The following is a 24,788-nucleotide window of genomic DNA, read 5'->3' on the forward strand; positions in this document are numbered from 1 at the left end:
GAGCGCTTCCCTTCACTACAAACCATGACATCAGGTTTAGTGATTTTCTTTTCTTTTTATTTTCAGTAATTGTATATATTGTATTGTTTTCTTACCATTTTGCACCATCTGTATATTTTTATAAACACTGCCTATCTTTCAGGTTTAAATATACAATAGCTCTGTTCTTCTTGCTCTGTTTTCTATATGTTAACTTTTGAATTTATGTGTTTCTTCAATCAGTCAAGAGTCTGACTTTTCTTGTTGGTTGAATTGTTATTTCTAAATTGATGAATTGTTGTTTTTTACCTCTTATATCAGCTCCTACAGTTTAATGTACTGGTATCTTTGCAAAACAGGGATGCAGGGTCACTGAACAATGAGGTTTGCTGATATGTTGATTACACATTATACCAGGCCATGCAGTTTGTTGACTTGCAAACATTCAAGGATAAACTATAAATAATCAAACAATGCGAGTTAATCTCATCACCCCTTCCTCTTGACCTGTGAATAATGGTTGAACAGTTGTGGACTATAAAAAAGGGATATGTGTGATGCTAGTCACTTCTCACGGCCAAGCCATGAGTCAGGATAGTCAAAGAGTCCAAGGTCAGTGGCCAGGAAGATACGTCATAATCAGAAGGAAGAGACATAAGTGTAGTCAGATAACTTTCTGAGGTCAGAATACCAGGAAGATAGTGGATCAGAGCAGAAGGGGTTAAACAAACGGATGGTCAGAATGAGGTCCAAGGTCAGGCAACAAAAGATCAGCATACAGAACGCAAGACACACAGAGAACAAACCACACAGTAGCTGAATGTATGACTGGCAGAGGTCTGGGAGAAACAGCTCAGTTAAATAGCATGGCAATTACCTGGGATAATAAACACTTGGAGACAGAGGAACAAAAACGTACATGGGAGTCTCGGTGACCTTCTCAGCCATCACCCTGACGTAGACGTTCTCCCGATTGTTTGCCAACTTGAGGACGAGTTGGCTAATTCTTAAGAAAATGTCCAGAGAAATCACAACATAGACAGAGTCCAAAATCTTGTCTATGTCTTCTGTCCACAACACGAAGACTGGCAACTCCATCTCCAGTAAATGGACCTACTCCGGGGAAGTATAATAAGCACCTGCTTCTCACAGATTCTGCAGTCCATTTGTATGGCCTTAGTCATGGCCTCCACCACATAACAAGGGGCATTTTGAATGATCAGAGCATCCTTGTGGGTTTTGGAAAGGCCTCTTTGGAACTGGCGCCTGAGAGCTGCATCGTTCCATAGAACTTCAGTGGACCACTGCCGAAACTCAGTACAGTAGTCCTCAGCTGTGCGACCCCCCTGTGCCAGGTTCATGATCATAGCCTCCTCGACCGGGATTCTGTCGGCTTCATCATATATATGACCTAAACTGTCAAAACAGGCGTCAACAGAAAACCATTCTGGGGCTTGTGGGGCCAAAGAAAATGTCCAGGTCTGAGGACCCCCTCGCAGTAGTGACATGATTATTCCCACCCGCTGGAACTCCTCCCCTGACAACCTGGGGCGCAGGGTAAAAAGTAACTTACAGCTCTCCCTGAATACCCTAAACTTGTCTTTAGCTCCTGAAAATGTATCAGGGAGGGATATGACGGGTTCGGGAGAGACCAACTGTACATCAGAAGGTACTGAGGTCACAGCCACTGCTGGAAGTGGGAGGCTATGGGTGGTCTTCATCAAATTATTTATCAGACCCTGAAACTGACATTGTGAGTCAGGCGGGAGATGATTAATGATTCCACAGGAAAACAAAATAGATTTAAGAAAAAATGGTTAAAATGAAATCACCAAAGAAATGTTAACCTGTAAGTGGAGGTGAAGATGGGTGAGAGATATTGGTATCATTATGGTTGTTGTTTTTTTTGTTTTTTTTTTAATAATTTTGCAATTTATTTAGAAAAAAATCAGCATTTCCGTTAAACATATTTCATTTTTATATTTTATAAAGAAAATGTCTATCTGCAGCCGCCACTAGGGGGAGCTCCCTGAATACAAAGATACATGATAAGATCCTGTCTGCAACCATCACTAGGGGAAGCACCCTGTATACAGAGATCCATGATAAGATCCTGTCTGCAGCCACCACTAGGGGGAGCTCCCAGTATACAAAGATACATGATAAGATCCTGTCTGCAGCCACCACTAGGGGGAGCTCCCTGTATACAGAGATACATGATAAGATCCTGTCTGCAGCCACCACTAGGGGGATCTCCCTGTATACAGAGATACATGATAAGATCCTGTCTGCAGTCACCACTAGGGGGAGCTCCCTGTATACAGAGATACATGATAAGATCCTGTCTGCAGCCACCACTAGGGGAAGCACCCTGTATACAGAGATACATGATAAGATCCTGTCTGCAGTCACCACTAGGGGGAGCTCCCTGTATACAGAGATACATGATAAGATCCTGTCTGCAGCCACCACTAGGGGGAGCTCCCTGTATACAGAGATACATGATAAGATCCTGTCTGCAGCCACCACTATGGGGAGCTCCCTGTGTACAGAGACACATGATAAGATCCTGTCTGCAGTCACCACTAGGGGGAGCTCCCTGTATACAGAGATACATAATAAGATTCTGTCTGCAGTCACCACTAGGGGGAGCTCCCTGTATACATAGATACATGATAAGATCCTGTCTGCAGCCACCACTAGGGGGAGCTCCCAGTATACAGAGATACATGATAAGATCCTGTCTGCAGCCACCACTATGGGGAGCTCCCTGTGTACAGAGATACATAATAAGATCCTGTCTGCAGTCACCACTAGGGGGAGCTCCCTGTATACAGAGATACATGATAAGATCCTGTCTGCAGCCACCACTAGGGGGAGCTCCCAGTATACAGAGATACATGATAGTAACATAGTTTTGAAGGCTGAAGACCTTATGTCCATCTAGTTCAGCCTATTTTTAGTGCAGCTGTTTTACATTGTTGATCCTGGGGAAGGCAAAAAACCCACAGAGTAGAAGCCAATTTTCTCCATAAGGAAAAAAAATTCCTTCCCCTAAGCTGGGTCACCCATCTACCTATAATATTCTGTTATTCGTAACCTTCTATACTATTACTCACAAGAAAAGCCTCCATTCCTTTCTTACATTTATTCAGTGAGTTGGCCATCACCACTTCCTCAGGAGGAGAATTCCAGAGCCTCACTGCTCTTACCGTGAAGAACCCTCTTCTATGCTGGTGCAGAAATTGTCTTTCCTCCAAACTAGGAGAATGCCCCCTTGTTCTTGTCACAGTCCTTGATAAAAACAGTTCATTGGAGAGATCTCTGTATTGCCCTCTGATATACTTGTACATATATATTAACCCCTTTCTGACATCAGACGTACTATTCCGTCCATGTGACCTGGCCCCTAAGTCCCATGGACGGAATATTACGTCATAGCGATCAGCGGCGCCCACGTGGTGAGCGCCGCTAATCGCGGCCGGGTGTCAGCTGATTATCACAGCTGACACCCGGCACAATGTGTCAGGGGTAGAGTTGAGCGATACCGTCCGATACTTCAAAGTATCGTATCGGATGGTATCGGCCGATCTTTAAAAAAAGTATCGGTATCGCCGATTCCGATACCGGAAGTCCCATTCAAGTCTATGGGACTTCCGGTATCGGAATAAGAAAAACCCTTTCCTGCCCTTGTACAGCCTCTCTGGGGTCTGTACGGGCCTTTCGGGGGGCTGTGCCGGCCTGCCAGGGGGTCTGTGCAGGCTCCGGTGGTCTGTGCCGGCCTGCCGGTGGTCTGTGCAGGCTCCGGGGGGCTGTGCCGGCCTGCCGGGGGGCTGTGCCGGCCTGCCGGTGGGCTGTGCCGGCCTGCCGGTGGTCTGTGCAGGCATCGTCCGATGGGACTACAAGTCCCATCGGGCGATGCCTGCTACCATGACAGTGATTGACACATTAGCCAATGATGGGACAGTAGTAGTCCCATCATCCGGCTAATGTGTTAAATGTAAAAAAAAAAAAAAAAAAAAAAAATTACATGCTACATACATACTACATGCATGCTACATACATACTACATGCTACATACATACTACATATATACTACATGCATGCTACATACTACATGCTACATACATACTACATGCTACATACATACCACATACATACTACATATATACTACATGCATGCTACATACATACTACATGCTACATACATACTACATACATACTACATATATACTACATGCATGCTACATACATACTACATGCTACATACATACCACATACATACTACATATATACTACATGCATGCTACATACATACTACATGCATGCTACATACATGCTACATACATACTACATACATACTACATACATACAATACATTCATACAATACATACATAGACATACAGTACATATAACATAGAGTAACATACTTACCAATACTTGTCACATTGTTCCCCGAAGCCATTGTCGTCTACGGAATAAATATTAACATAACAAACCACAAAAATACTCACCCACGATCCGAAGCAGTCCACGAGTGTGTCCCACGACGATCTTGGGTAGAGAACTGCAGCATCAGCTGTTGCTGCCGTTCTCTACGGGCTGCAGGAATCCAATGACGGAAGGTAGGTATCCTTCCGCACTGTATTCCTCCGCCACTTAAAAAAAAAAAAGTCCCTAGTCTCACTTTATGCCATTGCTGTGTGGGAAATGTGTATGTAGCATGCATGTAGTATGTATGTAGTATGTATGTAGTATGTAGTATGTATGTAGCATGCATGTAGTATATATGTAGTATGTATGTAGCATGTAGTATGTAGCATGCATGTAGTATGTATGTAGTATGTATGTAGTATGTATGTAGCATGCAGTATGTATGTAGCATGTATGTAGTATATATGTAGTATGTATGTAGTATGTATGTAGTATATATGTAGTATGTATGTAGCATGTAGTATGTATGTAGCATGTAGTATGTATGTAGTATTTTTTTTTTTTTTTTTAACATTTAACACATTAGCCGGATGATGGGACTACTACTGTCCCATCATTGGCTAATGTGTCAATCACTGTCATGGTAGCAGGCATCGCCAGATGGGACTTGTAGTCCCATCGGACGATGCTTGCACAGACCCCCGGACATCAGCACAGCCCCCCGGCAGGCCGGCACAGCCCCCCGGCAGGCCGGTACAGACCCCCACAGGGTGCACAGACCACCGGCAGGCCGGCACAGCCCCCCGGCAGGCCGGTACAGACCCCGGGCAGTCCACACAGCCCCCCGGCAGGCCGGCACAGCCCCCCGGCAGGCCGGCAGAGAGCCCCGGAAGGCCCGAAATGACGGCGCATCATGATGCGCACACACCGCGCATCATGATGACGTCAGGCCATCAATCAACTGAACTTCCGATTCCGATGCCGAATTCCGATATTGAAAAAATATCGGAAGTCGGTATCGGAATTCCGATACAGCAAGTATCGGCCGATACCCGATACTTGCGGTATCGGAATGCTCAACACTAGTCAGGGGTGGTCACGGACCGCCCCTGACACATTAACCCCTTGCACACCGCGATCAAACATAATCGCGGTGTACCGGGGGTTAAAGGGAAGCATCGGCAGGGAGGGGGCTCCCTCCGTGCTTCCCTGAGCCCCCCCCACAGCAGCGCAATGTGCAGCGCTGCTGCGGGGGGCTCCATCCCTGCAGGCCCCCGAATCCAATATGGCGACGGGGGCCTTCAGGGGCCTGCAGGGAGCTGACTTCCTCACTGCCTGCAAAGCGCAGGCATGAGGAAGCCTTGTGCACTGCCTGTGACAGATCGCTGATCTGTCACCGGACAGTGATGTCCCACCTGGGACTATGTAATAAAGTAAAAAAAAAAGTGTAAAAATAATTTTAACAAAATCGCTTAATAAATTAAAAAAAAAAAAAAATATTCCCCAATAAATTCATTTTTTGAAAATAAAAAAAATAAATAAATAAAAGTATACATATTAGGTATCGCCGCGTCCGTAACGACCCGCCCTATAAAACTGTCCCATTAGTTAACCCCTTAAAAAATAAAAAACGAAGCAAAAAAATAATGATTTATTATCATACCACCAAACAAAAAGTGCAATAACGCGCGATCAAAAAGACGCATATAAGTATCCATGGTACCGCTGAAAACGTCATCTTGTCCCGCAAAAAACAAGCCGCCACACAGCATCATCAGCGAAAAAATAAAAAAGTTATAGCTCGCAGAATAAAGCGATGCAAAAATAATTATTTTTTATATAAAATAGTTTTCATTGCATAAAACCGATAAAACATAAAAAAACGATATAAATGAGGTATCGCTGTAACCGTACTGACCCGAAGAATAAAACCGCTTCATCAATTTTACCGCACGCGGAACGGTGTAAACGCACCCCCCAAAAGAAATTCTTGAAACGCTGGGTTTTATTCATTCTGCGTCCCAAAAATCGGAATAAAAAGCGATCAAAAAATGTCACGTGCCCGAAAATGGTACCAATATAAACGTCAACTCGTCCCGCAAAAAATAAGACATCACATGACTCGGTGGGTCAAAATACAGAAAAATTATAGCTCTCAATATGTGGTGATGCAAAAACTATTTTACAATAAAAAGTGTCTTTTAGCGTGCGACAGCCGCCAAACATAAAAACCGCCATAAATAGTAAATCAAACCCCCCGTTATCACCCCCTTAGTTAGGGAAAAATAATAAAATAAAAAAAATGTATTTATTTCCATTTTCCCATTAGGGTTAGGGCTAGGGTTAGGGTTAGGGCTAGGGTTAGGGTTAGGGCTGAGATTAGGGTTAGGGGTGTGTTGAGGTTAGGGTTGGAGTTATAATTGGGGGTTTCCACTGTTTGGGCACATCAGGTGCTCTCCAAATGCAACATGGCGTCTGATCTCAATTCCAGCCAATTCTGCGTTGAAAAAGTCAAATGGTGCTCCTTCCCTTCCAAGCTCTGCCATGCGCCCAAACAGTGTTTTACCCCCACATATAGGGTATCAGCCTACTCAGGACAAATTGTAAAACGACTTTTGGGGTCCAATTTCTCCTGTTACCCTTAGGAAAATAAAAAATTGGGGGCAAAAATATAATTTTTGTGGAAAAAAATGATTTTTTTTATTTTCACGCCCAGGCGTTATAAACTTCTGTGAAGCACTTGGGGGTTCAAAGTGCTCACCACACATCTTGATAAGTTCCGTGGGGATCTAGTTTCCAAAATGGGGTCACTTATGGGGGGTTTTCACTGTTTAGGTACATCAGGGGCTCTCTAAACGCGACATGACACCCGCAGACCATTCCATCAAAGTCTGCATTCCAAAACGTCACTACTTCCCTTCCGAGCCCCGACGTGTGTCCATACAGTAGTTTTCTCCCACATATGAGGTATCAGCGTACTCAGAACAAATTGGACAACTTTTGGGGTCCAATTTCTCCTGTTACCCTTGGGAAAATAAAAAAATTGGTGACTAAAAGATCATGTTTGTGGAAAAAATACGATTTTTTTATTTTCATGCCCGGGCGTTATAAACTTCTGTGAAGCACTGGGGGGTTCAAAGTCCTCACCACACATCTAGATAAGTTCCTTGGGGGTCTAGTTTCCAAAATGGGGTCATTTGTGGGGGGTTTCTACTGTTTTGGTACATCAGGGGCTTTCCAAACGCGACATGGTGTCCGATCTCAATTCCAGCCAAAAACGTCAAATGGCGCTGCTTCCCTTCCGAGCTCTGCCATGCGCCCAAATAGTGGTTTACCCCCACATGTGGGGTATCAGCGTACTCAGGACAAATTGCACAATAACTTTTAGGGTCCTGTTACCCTTGGAAAATAAAAATTGGGGGTGAAGAGATCATTTTTGTGGAAAAATATGATTTTTTAATTGTACCGCTGTACGTTATAAACTTCTGTGAAGCCCTTGTGGGTTCAAAGTTCTCACCACATATCTAGATAAGTTTCTTGGGGGGTCTAGTTTCCAAAATGGGGTCACTTGTGGGGAGTTTCCACTGTTTAGGTACATCAGGGGTTTTCCAATCGCGACATGGTGTCCGATCTCAATTCCAGCCAATTTTGCATTGAAAAAGTCAAATGGCGCTCCTTCCCTTCTGAGCTCTGCCATGCGCCGAAACAGTGGTTTACCCCCACATATAGGGTATCAGCGTACTCAGGACAAACTGCACAATAACTTTTCCAGTCCAATTTCTCCTGTTACACTTGGTAAAATAAAAAAAAATTGAACATGAAGTATTTTTTTTGTGAAAAAAAGTTAAATGTTCATTTTTTTTTTAAATATTCAAAAAAATTCCTGTGACGCACCTGAAGGGTTAATAAACTTCTTGAATGTGGTTTTGAGCACCTTAAGGGGTGCAGTTTTTAGAATGGTGTCACTTTTGGGTATTTTCTATCATATAGACCCCTCAAAGTGGCTTCAAATGTGATGTGGTCCGTAAAAATAAAATGGTGTTGCAAAAATGAGAGATCGCTGGTCAACGTTTAACCCTTATAACTTCCTAACAAAAAAAAATTTTGGTTCCCAAATTGTGCTGATGTAAAGTAAACATGTGGGAAATGTTACTTATTAAGTTTTTTGTGCGCCGTATCGCTGTGATTTAAGGGCATAAAAATTAAAAGTTGGAAAATAGCAAAATTTTAAAAATTTTCGCCAAATTTCCATTTTTTTCACAAATAAACGCAAGTTATATGAATGAAATTTTACCACTAACATGAAGTACAATATGTCACGAGAAAACAATGTCAGAATCACCGGGATCCATGGAAGCTCCAGAGTTATGGCCTCATAAAGGGACAGTGGTCAGAATTGTAAAAATTGGCCGGGGAGTTAACGTGCAAACCACCCTTGGTAGTGAAGGGGTTAAGTCTCCCCTAAAGCCCCCGTTACACACTGCGATATCGCTAGCAATATCGCTGTAAAGTCACCGATTTTGTGACGTAGCAGCGACATCGCTACATGTGATACTTACCTCCGACCGGCTCCCCCCGCTGGATATCGCTGGTCGCGCGAGAAGGTCCTGAACCATTCCTCGTCGTCAGCTTCCTGCTATGACGACGAGCGACGCGTGGACGCGGGCGGGAGGACATTAGGATCGCCGCGTCTGACAGGTAAGTAGCGACCCCCGACCCCTGCGATGTCGCTGGTGAGATCTGCCTGTGTGGCAGCTCACTAGCGACCACTTAGTGATGCACCAGCGATACATATCGTTGTCGGGATCGCTGGTGCATCGCTACGTGTAACGGTACCCTTAGTCTTCTCTTTTCTAGAGTAAATAGACCTAATTTTGATAACCTTTCTGGGTATTGTAGTGAACCAACTCCATTTATCATTTTAGTTGCCGCCTTTGAACCCTTTCAAGTTCAGTAATGTCTTTCTTGAGCATCGGCGTCCAAAATTGCACACAACCCTCCAAGTGTGGTCTGACGAGTGATTTGTACAGAGGGAGAATTATGTTTTCATCTCGTGCCCCCAGACCTCTTCTAATGCATCCCATCACCCTATTTGCTTTGGTGGCAGCTGCCTGACACTGGGCACTCCAATTTAGCTTCTTATTGACTAAGATGCCTAAGTCTTTTTCCATGTCTGATTTCCCCAGCAGTTTCCCATTTAGTCAGTAATTGTAGCATCTGTTTCTCCTTCCCATGTGCATAACCTTACACTTATCTGGGTTAAACCTCATTTGCCATTTTTCAGCCCAATTCTCCAATTTACTCAAATCTGTCTGTAGTTGCAAACTGTCCTCCTTTGTGTTAACGACCTTACATAGTTTTGTCTCATCTGCAAATACTGATATTTTACTGTGTAAGCCATCCACTAGATCATTAATAAATATATTAAATAGTAGGGGGCCCAATACAGACCCCTGTGGTCCCCCACTAGTAACCCTGGCCCAATCTGAGGATGCCCCATTAATAACCACTCTTTGTTTTCTATCACTAAGCCACCTACCTACCCATCTACACACATTTTCCCCTAGCCCGAGCTTTCTCCTCTTACTGACCAATCTTTTATGTGGGACAGTGTCACATGCTTTAGAGAAGTTGAGATAAATGACATCCAATGATTCTCCTGGGTCCATTTGAGAGCTTACATCCTCATAGAAGCTGATCAGGTTAGTCTGACAGGAGCGATCCTTCATAAATCCATGTTGATATGGAGTTAAACATTTATTAACATTGAGATATTCCATAATGGTATCCCTTAGAAACCCTTCAAACATTTTACCCACAGCAGATGTTAAGCTTACCGGCCTATAGTTTACAGGTTCCCTTTTACTCCCCTTTTTGAATATTGGTACCACATTTTCTTGCCGCCAATCAAAAGGAACAGACCCTGATTCTATAGAGTCTTTAAATATAAGGAATAGAGGCCTGTCTATCACATTACTTAACTCCCTTAATACCCGAGGGTGAATGCCATCAGGGCCTGGTGATTTGTCCATTTTCATCTTACTAAGGCGGTCCTGCACTTCTTCCTGGGTTAGGCAGGTAATACTTAATGGGGAGTTTACATTATCACTCTGCATTTCCCCTGGCAAATCCTTTTCCTGTGTGAACACTGTGGAGAAAAAAGTATTGAAAACCTTTGCTTTTCCCACATCGCTCTCTGTGATTTCACCCTCATTGTTCTTTAAAGGGCCGACACCATCAATTTTAATCTTTTTACTGTTTATATAATTATAGAATAGTTTGGGGTTTGTTTTACTTTCCTTAGCAATGAGTCTCTCAGTTTCCACTTTTGCTAAATGTATTTGTGTTTTACACATTTTATTTTTTCTCTATAACTTTTTAATGCTTCTTCATTGCCTTCTTGTTTTAGCTTCCTAAATGCCTTGTTCTTGTTCTTTATTGCCCTTTTTACATCCTTATTTAGCCACATTGGTGTTCTCCTGTTCCTAGCCCTTTTATTTCTGTACGGTATGGCTAGCTCGCAGTGGGGGTGTAAAACGGATTTAAATATTTCCCATTTATTTTCTGTGCTCCTATTTTTGAGGACATTGTCCCAATCAATTCGGCGAAGGTCCTCTCTAAGCTGATCAGACTTTGCTTTCCTGAAATTCAGTGTTTTTGTAACCCCCTTCCAGGGCGCCTTACTGAAGGACAAGTGGACTTGTGTTATATTGTGGTCACTGTTCCCTCGGTGCCATCGACTCGGACTTCTGTTATTCTATCCGGCCTGTGGCTTCACATTAAGTCCAGAAGGGCCGTCCCTCTAGTTGGGCCCTGCACAAGTGGTGACTGATAATTATCCTTGGTCACTGACAGACATTGGTTTCCTTTCTGAGATCCGCAGGTTCCAGGTTCCCAGTCTATGTCGGGGTAGGTGAAGTCCCCCATAATAATCACCTCATTGGGATTTGCTGCTTTGTCTCTTTGTCTCAATAATACATTCTCAGTGGTTTCTGTTATATTTGGTGGCTGATAACAAACCCCTATGAGGATTTTATTACTTTTCCCTCCTTGTATCTCCACCCATAGAGACTCCACCTCTTCGTTTCCCTCTTGTATATCTTCTCTTAGTGTGGACTTTATATATAGACAGACTCCACCCCCTTTTCCTTTTTTTACGATCCCTCCTAAACAAATCATATCCTTGCAGGTTGGCCGCCCAGTCATAGCTGTCGTCTAACCATGTCTCAGTTATTCCTACTAGGTCGTATTTCTCCTCATACATTACCAACTCCAGATCTTCAGTCTTATTGGTCAGGCTCCTTGCATTGGTCAGCATGCAGGAAAGAGGTTTTGCTTCCTTTTTCTTAGCTTCCTTCTGAGTGCCCTGTCTTGGGTCCTCTGTACCACATCTAGTATCCTTGATTAGTTTGTCCTTCTGCTGCATGTTCTTGTCGGCTGTTTTTCCTCCCATCCCCTCCTCTTCTAGTGTAAAGCCCTCCTGATGAGTGTGGCAAGTCTTCTGGCGAATGTGTGTTTCCCAGGTTTTGTGAGGTGTATCCCATCTCTTGCAAGAAGTCCATCGTAGAGGTAATTCACGCCATGGTCCAAGAATCCAAATCCTTGCTGCCTGCACCACCGTCGTAGCCAGTTGTTCACCTCTAGTATCCTATTCCATCTTCTGATGCCATGGCCATCGACTGGGAGGATGGATGAGAAAACAACCTGTACGTTCCGTTCCTTTATTTTCTTCCCCAGAATTTCAAAGTCTTCGCAGATAGTTGGTAGGTCATTTCTTGCCGTGTCGTTTGTGCCTACATGTATCAGTAGGAAAGGGTAGTCGTCCTTGGATTTGAGGATAGTTGGTATCCTGTTGACCACATTCTTGATTTTTGCTCCTGGGAGGCAGCATACTTCTCGTGCGGTTATGTCCGGCCTGCAGATAGTTGCCTCCGTGCCTCTTAGTAGTGAGTCGCCCACAACTACCACTCTTCTTTTCTTTCCGGACGCACTGCTTGTTGCTCATGAGTGTTTTTGAGTGTCATTTGTTTCCGCTTTTGTTGACAGAGTAAGATAAGATCCTGTCTGTAGCCACCACTAGGGGGAGCTCCCTGTATACAGAGATACATGATAAAATCCTGTCTGCAGTCACCACTAGGGGGAGCTCCCTGTATACAGAGATACATGATAAGATCCTGTCTGCAGTCACCCCTAGGGGGAGCTCCCTGCATACAGAGATACATGATAAGATCCTGTCTGCAGTCACCACTAGGGGGAGCTCCCTGTATATAGAGATACATGATAAGATCCTGTCAGCAGCCACCACTAGGGGGAGCTCCCTGTATACAGAGATACATGATAAGATCCTGTCTGCAGTCACCACTAGGGGGAGCTCCCTGTATATAGAGATACATAATAAGATTCTGTCTGCAGCCACCATTAAGGGAAGCTCCCTGTATACAGAGATACATGCTAAGATCCTGTCAGCAGCCACCACTAGGGGGAGCTCCCTGTATACAGAGATACATGATAAGATCCTGTCTGCAGTCACCACTAGGGGGAGCTCCCAGTATACAGAGATACATGATAAGATCCTGTCTGCAGACACCGCTAGGGGGAGCTCCCTGTATACAGAGATACATAATATTCTGTCTGGAGCCACCACTAGGGGGAGCTCCCTGTATACAGAGATACATAAGATCCTGTCTGTAGCCACCACTAGGGGGAGCTCCCTGTATACAGAGATACATGATAAAATCCTGTCTGCAGTCACCACTAGGGGGAGCTCCCTGTATACAGAGATACATGATAAGATCCTGTCTGCAGTCACCACTAGGGGGAGCTCCCTGTATACAGAGATACATGATAAGATCCTGTCTGCAGTCACCACTAGGGGGAGCTCCCTTTATATAGAGATACATGATAAGATCCTGTCAGCAGCCACCACTAGGGGGAGCTCCCTGTATACAGAGATACATGATAAGATCCTGTCTGCAGTCACCACTAGGGGGGAGCTCCCTGTATATAGAGATACATAATAAGATTCTGTCTGCAGCCACCACTAAGGGAAGCTCCCTGTATACAGAGATACATGCTAAGATCCTGTCAGCAGCCACCACTAGGGGAAGCTCCCTGTATACAGAGATACATGATAAGATCCTGTCTGCAGTCACCACTAGGGGGAGCTCCCAGTATACAGAGATACATGATAAGATCCTGTCTGCAGACACCGCTAGGGGGAGCTCCCTCTATACAGAGATACATATAAGATCCTGTCTGCAGACACCACTAGGGGGAGCTCCCTGTATACAGAGATACATGATAAGATCCTGTCTGCAGACACCACTAGGGGGAGCTCCCTGTATACAGAGATACATGATAAGATCCTGTCTGCAGTCACCACTAGGGGGAGCTCCATGTATACAGAGACACATGATAAGATCCTGTCTGCAGTCACCACTAGGGGGAGCTCCCTGTATACAGAGACACATGATAAGATCCTGTCTGCAGCCACCACTAGGGGGAGCTCCCTGTATACAGAGACACATGATAAGATCCTGTCTGCAGCCACCACTAGGGGGAGCTCCCTGTATACAGAGATACATGATAAGATCCTGTCTGCAGCCGCATGAAGAATTCCTGCTCACATTGTATCTTTATATAATTCTCAGGATTCCAGAGTAAAGTGAAGGTTCTAGAAGGAGACATCCGGGACACAGAATTCCTGAATAGATCCTGCCAGGGAGTGGACCTGGTCATTCACACAGCGGCCATCATAGATACCAACGGCCGCATCAGTAAGGAGACCCTGATGTCCATCAACCTCCATGGTAAGAGCTTACTGTACACAGGGGGTATACTGAGCAGCCAATACAATGGTGGTAAAGACACGATATAATACAGCAATAGCCCAACCACTAGTGACATCACCACAGGTTATAATCAATTCCTACCATCGAGATTATCTCTACGGAGAGCTTCTACTAATGTTCACAATGAACCCTAATGTATTGTGTAAGAAATGCAGAAAAGAAGGGAGACGGAGGTAGAGACAACCACAGGGTGGGCCACTTATATGGATACACCTAAGTTAAATGGGAAAGGTTGGTGATATCAACTTCCTGCTTATGGCACATTAGTATATAGGAGGGGGGAAACAGATGGGTGGTGACTAGTGTTGAGAGATACCGTGAAGTATCGGATCGGATTGGATCGGCCGATACCCAAAAAGTATCGGGTATCGCTGATTCCGATACTGGAAACCCCATTCAAGTCAATGGGACAGAAATATCGGAATTAAAAAAGCCCCTTTCTTTACTTGTACATCCAGTTCGGGAGGGGGGAAGAGTGTGGGCAGTGCGTGGGCGGACACTGTGCGTGTCTGTGTGTACGGGAGGGGTCTGTACGGGCCTCTCGGGGGTCTGTGCGGGCCTGCCGGGGGTCTGTGCGGGCCTGCCGGGGGTCTGTGCGGGCCTGCCGGGGGTCTGTGTGGGCCTGCCGGGGGTCTGTGTGGGCCTGCCAGGGGTCTGTGAGGGCTGTCGGGGGTCTGTGCGGGCCTGCCGGGGGTCTGTGTGGGCCTGCCGGGGGTCTGTGCGGGCCTGCCGGGGGTCTGTGTGGGCCTGCCGGGGGTCTGTGCGGGCCTGCCGGGGGTCTGTGTGGGCCTGCCAGGGGTCTGTGAGGGCTGTCGGGGGTCTGTGCGGGCCTGCCGGGGGTCTGTGCGGGCCTGCCAGGGGTCTGTGAGGGCTGTCGGGGGTCTGTGCGGGCCTCCCGGGGGTCTGTACGGGCCTGCCGGGGGTCTGTACGGGCTGCCGGGGGTTGTGTGTGTGTGCAGGCATCGTCCGATGGGACTACAAGTCCCATCGGGCGATGCCTGCTACAATGACAGTGATTGACACATTAGCCAATGATGGGACAGTAGTAGTCCCATCATCCGGCTAATGTGTTGAATGTAAAAAAAAAACAAAAAACATACTACATACAGTGGGGAAAAAAAGTATTTAGTCGGTCAGCAATAGTGCAAGTTCCACCACTTAAAAAGATGAGAGGCGTCTGTAATTTACATCATAGGTAGATCTCAACTATGGGAGACAAACTGAGAAAAAAAAATCCAGAAAATCACATTGTCTGTTTTTTTTTCATTTTATTTGCATATTATGGTGGAAAATAAGTATTTGGTCAGAAACAAAATTTCATCTCAATACTTTGTGATATATCCTTTGTTGGCAATGACAGAGGTCAAACGTTTTCTGTAAGTCTTCACAAGGTTGCCACACACTGTTGTTGGTATGTTGGCCCATTCCTCCATGCAGATCTCCTCTAGAGCAGTGATGTTTTTGGCTTTTCGCTTGGCAACACGGACTTTCAACTCCCTCCAAAGGTTTTCTATAGGGTTGAGATCTGGAGACTGGCTAGGCCACTCCAGGACCTTGAAATGCTTCTTACGAAGCCACTCCTTCGTTGCCCTGGCGGTGTGCTTTGGATCATTGTCATGTTGAAAGACCCAGCCACGTTTCATCTTCAATGCCCTTGCTGATGGAAGGAGGTTTGCACTCAAAATCTCACGATACATGGCCCCATTCATTCTTTCATGTACCCGGATCAGTCGTCCTGGCCCCTTTGCAGAGAAACAGCCCCAAAGCATGATGTTTCCACCACCTTGCTTTACAGTAGGTATGGTGTTTGATGGATGCAACTCAGTATTCTTTTTCCTCCAAACACGACAAGTTGTGTTTCTACCAAACAGTTCCAGTTTGGTTTCATCAGACCATAGGACATTCTCCCAAAACTCCTCTGGATCATCCAAATGCTCTCTAGCAAACTTCAGATGGGCCCGGACATGTACAGGCTTAAGCAATGGGACACGTCTGGCACTGCAGGATCTGAGTCCATGGTGGCGTAGTGTGTTACTTATGGTAGGCCTTGTTACATTGGTCCCAGCTCTCTGCAGTTCATTCACTAGGTCCCCCCGCGTGGTTCTGGGATTTTTGCTCACCGTTCTTGTGATCACTCTGACCCCACGGGGTGGGATTTTGCGTGGAGCACCAGATCGAGGGAGATTATCAGTGGTCTTGTATGTCTTCCATTTTCTAATTATTGCTCCCACAGTTGATTTCTTCACTCCAAGCTGGTTGGCTGTTGCAGATTCAGTCTTCCCAGCCTGGTGCAGGGCTACAATTTTGTTTCTGGTGTCCTTTGACAGCTCTTTGGTCTTCACCATAGTGGAGTTTGGAGTCAGACTGTTTGAGGGTGTGCACAGGTGTCTTTTTATACTGATAACAAGTTTAAACAGGTGCCATTACTACAGGTAATGAGTGGAGGAAAGAGGAGACTCTTAAAGAAGAAGTTACAGGTCTGTGAGAGCCAGAAATCTTGATTGCTTGTTTCTGACCAAATACTTATTTTCCACCATAATATGCAAATAAAATGAAAAAAAAACAGACAATGTGATTTTCTGGATTTTTTTTTCTCAGTTTGTCTCCCATAGTTGAGGTCTACCTATGATGTAAATTACAGACGCCTCTCATCTTTTTAAGTGGTGGAACTTGCACTATTGCTGACTGACTAAATACTTTTTTTCCCCACTGTACATACTACATACATACTACATACATACTTCATATATACTACATTCATACAACATACATACTACATACATACTACATATATACTACATTCATACAACATACATACTTCATATATACTACATACTACATACATACTACATTCATACAACATACATACATCTACTTACATACTTCACATATACTACATTCATACAACATACATACATACTACATACATACAACTTACATAAAACATGCTACAGACATACAACATACATACTACATACAATACATACATATAGACACACAGTACATATAACAGAGTACTTACTCACCATCACTTGTCACTTTGATCCCTGAAGCCAGTGTCATCTTTAAAAAATATTAAAATAACAAACAAGCGATACACTCCCTGATCCGCAGAAATCCACGAGTGTCCCACGACGATCTCCCGTGGAGAACAGCAGCATCAGCTGATGCAACCGCTCTCTAGGGGCCCCAGGAATACAATGACGGGAGGTAGGTATCCTCCCGCACTGTATTCCTCCGCCACTGTAAAAAAATAGTCCCTAGTCTAACTTTTGGCATTGCTGTGTGAGAAAGTTCCCACGCAGCTTTTGCCATAAAGTGAGACCAGTGAACTATAGTAACCTCTCAGTGATGCACTGCAGGAGATCGTCGTGGGACACTCGTGGATTTCTGTTATTTTAATATTTTTTACAGTGAGATGACACTGGCTTCGGGGATCAAAGTGACAAGTGATGGTGAGTATGTACTCTATGTTATGTGTACTGTATGTCTATATGTATGTATTGTATGAATGTATTGTATGTAGTATGTATGTAGTATGTATGTATGTAGTATATGTAGTATGTATGTAGTATTTATGTAAGAATGTTGTATATATGTAGTATATATCTAGCATGTATGTATGTTGTATGAATGTAGTATATATGTAGTATGTATGTAGCATGAAGTATGAATGTAGTATGTTTTGGGTTTTTTTTACATTCAACACATTAGCCGGATGACGGGACTACTACTGTCCCATCATTGGCTAATGTGTCAATCGCTGTCATTGTTGCAGGCATCGCCCGATGGGACTTGTAGTCCCATCGGACGATGCCTGCACACACACACACAATCCCCGGGAGGCCAGACAGACCCCCGTCAGGCCCGTACAGACCCAAGGGAGGCCCACACAGACCCCCGGCAGGCCCGTACAGACCCCCGGGAGGCCCACACAGACCCCCAGCAGGCCCGCACAGACCGCGCATCATGATGCGCACAGACTGCACATCATGATGACATCATTTCAGCAGCCAATCACAGCCACAACACTGGCTCATTGCATTATGGGAACTTCCGATTCCGGTATCCGATATTGTAAAAATATCAGTACTCGGTATCGGAATTCCGATACAGCGAATATCGGCCGATACCCGATATTTGCAGTAACGGAATGCTCAACACTAGTGGTGACCATGGCGGCCATTTTTGAAGTCGGCCCACTTAGGTGTATCCATATAAATGGCCCACCCTGTATATACAAATATAACTACTATAATACTGCCCCTATGTACAAGAATATAACTACTATAATACTGCTCCTATGTACAAGACTATAACTACTATAATACTGCTACTATGTAGAAGAATATAACTACTATAATACTGCCCCCTATGTACAGGAATATAACTACTATAATACTGCTTCTAACTACTATAATACTGCCCCTATATACAAAAATATAACTACTATAATACTGCCCTTATGTACAGGAATATAACTACTATAATACTGCCCCTATGTACAAGAATATAACTACTATAATACTGCCCTTATGTACAAGAATATTACTACTGTAATACTGCCCCTATGTACAATAATATAACTACTATAATACTGCCCCTTATGTACAGGAATATGACTACAATAATACTGCCCGTATGTACAGGAATATAACTACTATAATACAGCCCCTATGTACAAGAATATAACTACTATAATACTGCTCCCTATGTACAAGAATATAACTACTATGTACAAGAATATAACTACTATAATACTGCCCCCTATGTACAAGAATATAACTACTATAATACTGTCCCCTATGTACAAGAATATCACTACTATAATACTGCCCACTATATACAAGAATATAACTACTATAATACTGTTCCTATGTACAAGAATATAACTACTATAATACTGCTCCTATTTACAAGAATATAACTACTATAATACTGCCCCTATTTACAAGAATATAACTACTATAATACTGTCCCTATGTACAAGAATATAACTGCTATAATACTGCACCTACGTACAAAAATATAACTACTATAATACTGCCCCCTATGTACAAGAATATAACTACTATAATACTGCCCCCTATGTACAGGAATATAACTACTATAATACTGCTCCTATGTACAAGAATATAACTACTATAATACTGCCCCCTATGTACAAGAATATAACTACTATAATACTGCCCCTATGTACAAGAATATAACTACTATAATACTGCCCCCTATGTACAGGAATATAACTACTATAATACTGCCCCTATGTACAGGAATATAACTACTATAATACTGCCCCCTATGTACAGGAATATAACTACTATAATACTGCTCCTATGTACAGGAATATAACTACTATAATACTGCTCCTATGTACAAGAATATAACTACTATAATACTGCTCCTATGTACAAAAATATAACTACTATAATACTCCCTATGTACAAGAATATAACTACTGTAATACTGCTTCTATGTACAAGAATATAACTACTGTAATACTGCCCCTATGTACTGTACAATAATATAACTACTATAATACTGCCCCTTATGTACAGGAATATGACTACAATAATACTGCCCGTATGTACAAGAATATAACTACTATAAAACTGCCCCTATGTACAACAATATAACTACTATAATACTGCCCCCTATGTACAGGAATATAACTACTATAATACTGCTCCCTATGTACAAGAATATAACTACTATAATACTGTCCCCTATGTGCAAGAATATAACTACTATAATACTGCCCCCTATGTACAAGAATATAACTACTATAATACTGCCCCCTATGTACAAGAATATAACTACTATAATACTGCCCCTATGTACAAGAATATAACTACTATAATACTGCCCCTATGTACAAGAATATAACTACTATAATACTGTCCCTATGTACAAGAATATAACTGCTATAATACTGCACCTACGTACAAAAATATAACTACTATAATACTGCTCCCTATGTACAAGAATATAAGTACTATAATACTGCCCCTATGTACAATAATATAACTACTATAATACTGCCCCCTATGTACAAGAATATAACTACTATAATACTGCCCCCTATGTACAAGAATATAACTACTATAATACTGCTTCTATGTACAAGAATATAACTACTATAATACTGCCCCTATGTACAAGAATATAACTACTATAATGCTGCTTCTATGAACAAGATTATAACTACTATAATACTGCTCCTATGTACAAGAATATGACTACTATAATACTGCCCCCTATGTACAAGGATAAAACTACTATAATACTGCTCCTATGTACAAGAATATAACTACTATAATACTGCCCCTATGTACAAGAATATAACTACTATAATACTGCTTCTATGAACAAGATTATAACTACTATAATACTGCCCCTATGTACAAGAATATAACTACTATAATACTGCTTCTATGTACAAGAATATAACTACTATAATACTGCTCCTGTGTACAAGAATATAACTACTATAATACTGCCCCTATGTACAAGAATATAACTACTATAATACTGCCCCTATGTACAAGAATATAACTACTATAATACTGCCCCTATGTACAAGAATATAACTACTATAATACTGCTTCTATGAACAAGATTATAACTACTATAATACTGCCCCTATGTACAAGAATATAACTACTATAATACTGCTTCTATGTACAAGAATATAACTACTATAATACTGCCCCTATGTACAAGAATATAACTACTATAATACTGCTCCTATGTACAAGAATATAACTACTATAATACTACCCCTATGTACAAGAATATAACTACTATAATACTGCTTCTATGTACAAGAATATAACTACTATAATACTGCCCCTATGTACAAGAATATAACTACTATAATACTGCTCCTGTGTACAAGAATATAACTACTATAATACTACCCCTATGTACAAGAATATAACTACTATAATACTACCCCTATGTACAAGAATATAACTACTATAATACTGCCCCCCTATGTACAAGAATATAGCTACTATAATACTGCACCCCTATGTACAAGAATATAACTATTGTAATACTGCTCCTATGTACAAGAATATAACTACTATAATACTGCGCCCTATGTACAAGAACATAACTACTATAATAATGCCCCTATGTACATGAATATAACTACTAAAATACTGCTCCTATGTACAAGAATATAACTACTATAATACGGCGCCCTATGTACATGAATATAACTACTATAATACTGCCCCCTATGTACAAGAATATAACTACTATAATACTGCCCCCAATGTACAAGAATATAACTACTATAATACTGCCCCCTATGTACAAGAATATAACTACTATAATACTGCTTCTATGTGCAAGAATATAACTACTATAATACTGCTCCTGTGTACAAGAATATAACTATTATAATACTGCCCCTATGTACAAGAATATAACTACTATAATACTGCCCCTATGTACAAGAATATAACTACTATAATACTGCCCCTATGTACAAGAATATAACTACTATAATACTGCTTCTATGAACAAGATTATAACTACTATAATACTGCCCCTATGTACAAGAATATAACTACTATAATACTGCTTCTATGTACAAGAATATAACTACTATAATACTGCCCCTATGTACAAGAATATAACTACTATAATACTGCTCCTATGTACAAGAATATAACTACTATAATACTACTCCTATGTACAAGAATATAACTACTATAATACTGCTTCTATGTACAAGAATATAACTACTATGTACAAGAATATAACTACTATAATACTGCCCCCTATGTACAAGAATATAACTACTATAATACTGTCCCCTATGTACAAGAATATCACTACTATAATACTGCCCACTATATACAAGAATATAACTACTATAATACTGTTCCTATGTACAAGAATATAACTACTATAATACTGCTCCTATTTACAAGAATATAACTACTATAATACTGCCCCTATTTACAAGAATATAACTACTATAATACTGTCCCTATGTACAAGAATATAACTGCTATAATACTGCACCTACGTACAAAAATATAACTACTATAATACTGCCCCCTATGTACAAGAATATAACTACTATAATACTGCCCCCTATGTACAGGAATATAACTACTATAATACTGCTCCTATGTACAAGAATATAACTACTATAATACTGCCCCCTATGTACAAGAATATAACTACTATAATACTGCCCCTATGTACAAGAATATAACTACTATAATACTGCCCCCTATGTACAGGAATATAACTACTATAATACTGCCCCTATGTACAGGAATATAACTACTATAATACTGCCCCCTATGTACAGGAATATAACTACTATAATACTGCTCCTATGTACAGGAATATAACTACTATAATACTGCTCCTATGTACAAGAATATAACTACTATAATACTGCTCCTATGTACAAAAATATAACTACTATAATACTCCCTATGTACAAGAATATAACTACTGTAATACTGCTTCTATGTACAAGAATATAACTACTGTAATACTGCCCCTATGTACTGTACAATAATATAACTACTATAATACTGCCCCTTATGTACAGGAATATGACTACAATAATACTGCCCGTATGTACAAGAATATAACTACTATAAAACTGCCCCTATGTACAACAATATAACTACTATAATACTGCCCCCTATGTACAGGAATATAACTACTATAATACTGCTCCCTATGTACAAGAATATAACTACTATAATACTGTCCCCTATGTGCAAGAATATAACTACTATAATACTGCCCCCTATGTACAAGAATATAACTACTATAATACTGCCCCCTATGTACAAGAATATAACTACTATAATACTGCCCCTATGTACAAGAATATAACTACTATAATACTGCCCCTATGTACAAGAATATAACTACTATAATACTGTCCCTATGTACAAGAATATAACTGCTATAATACTGCACCTACGTACAAAAATATAACTACTATAATACTGCTCCCTATGTAAAAGAATATAAGTACTATAATACTGCCCCTATGTACAATAATATAACTACTATAATACTGCCCCCTATGTACAAGAATATAACTACTATAATACTGCCCCCTATGTACAAGAATATAACTACTATAATACTGCTTCTATGTACAAGAATATAACTACTATAATACTGCCCCTATGTACAAGAATATAACTACTATAATGCTGCTTCTACGAACAAGATTATAACTACTATAATACTGCTCCTATGTACAAGAATATAACTACTATAATACTGCCCCCTATGTACAAGGATAAAACTACTATAATACTGCTCCTATGTACAAGAATATAACTACTATAATACTGCCCCTATGTACAAGAATATAACTACTATAATACTGCTTCTATGAACAAGATTATAACTACTATAATACTGCCCCTATGTACAAGAATATAACTACTATAATACTGCTTCTATGTACAAGAATATAACTACTATAATACTGCTCCTGTGTACAAGAATATAACTACTATAATACTGCCCCTATGTACAAGAATATAACTACTATAATACTGCCCCTATGTACAAGAATATAACTACTATAATACTGCCCCTATGTACAAGAATATAACTACTATAATACTGCTTCTATGAACAAGATTATAACTACTATAATACTGCCCCTATGTACAAGAATATAACTACTATAATACTGCTTCTATGTACAAGAATATAACTACTATAATACTGCTCCTATGTACAAAAATATAACTACTATAATACTCCCTATGTACAAGAATATAACTACTGTAATACTGCTTCTATGTACAAGAATATAACTACTGTAATACTGCCCCTATGTACTGTACAATAATATAACTACTATAATACTGCCCCTTATGTACAGGAATATGACTACAATAATACTGCCCGTATGTACAAGAATATAACTACTATAAAACTGCCCCTATGTACAACAATATAACTACTATAATACTGCCCCCTATGTACAAGAATATAACTACTATAATACTGCTCCTATGTACAAGAATATAACTACTATAATACTACCCCTATGTACAAGAATATAACTACTATAATACTGCTTCTATGTACAAGAATATAACTACTATAATACTGCCCCTATGTACAAGAATATAACTACTATAATACTGCTCCTGTGTACAAGAATATAACTACTATAATACTACCCCTATGTACAAGAATATAACTACTATAATACTGCTCCTATGTACAAGAATATAACTACTATAATACTACCCCTATGTACAAGAATATAACTACTATAATACTGCCCCCCTATGTACAAGAATATAGCTACTATAATACTGCACCCCTATGTACAAGAATATAACTATTGTAATACTGCTCCTATGTACAAGAATATAACTACTATAATACTGCGCCCTATGTACAAGAACATAACTACTATAATAATGCCCCTATGTACATGAATATAACTACTAAAATACTGCTCCTATGTACAAGAATATAACTACTATAATACGGCGCCCTAT

General features: G+C 41.3%; 1 protein-coding gene across 1 annotated transcript in view; it reads left to right on the plus strand.

The window, feature by feature from the left end:
* LOC141091417 (3 beta-hydroxysteroid dehydrogenase/Delta 5-->4-isomerase-like) overlaps positions 1-24,788 on the plus strand; it is a 58,013-nt gene that overhangs the window by 19,533 nt on the left and 13,692 nt on the right. Inside the window, exon 2 of the mRNA XM_073576960.1 lies at positions 14,065-14,223. Within this exon, the coding sequence (XP_073433061.1) occupies positions 14,065-14,223 (159 nt within the window). The remainder of the gene's footprint in view (positions 1-14,064; positions 14,224-24,788) is intronic.

Source organism: Dendrobates tinctorius, unplaced genomic scaffold, assembly GCF_039654945.1.
Source record: "Dendrobates tinctorius isolate UK_male_01 unplaced genomic scaffold, ASM3965494v1 ptg000054l, whole genome shotgun sequence".
NCBI classification, from domain to species: Eukaryota; Metazoa; Chordata; class Amphibia; order Anura; family Dendrobatidae; genus Dendrobates; species Dendrobates tinctorius.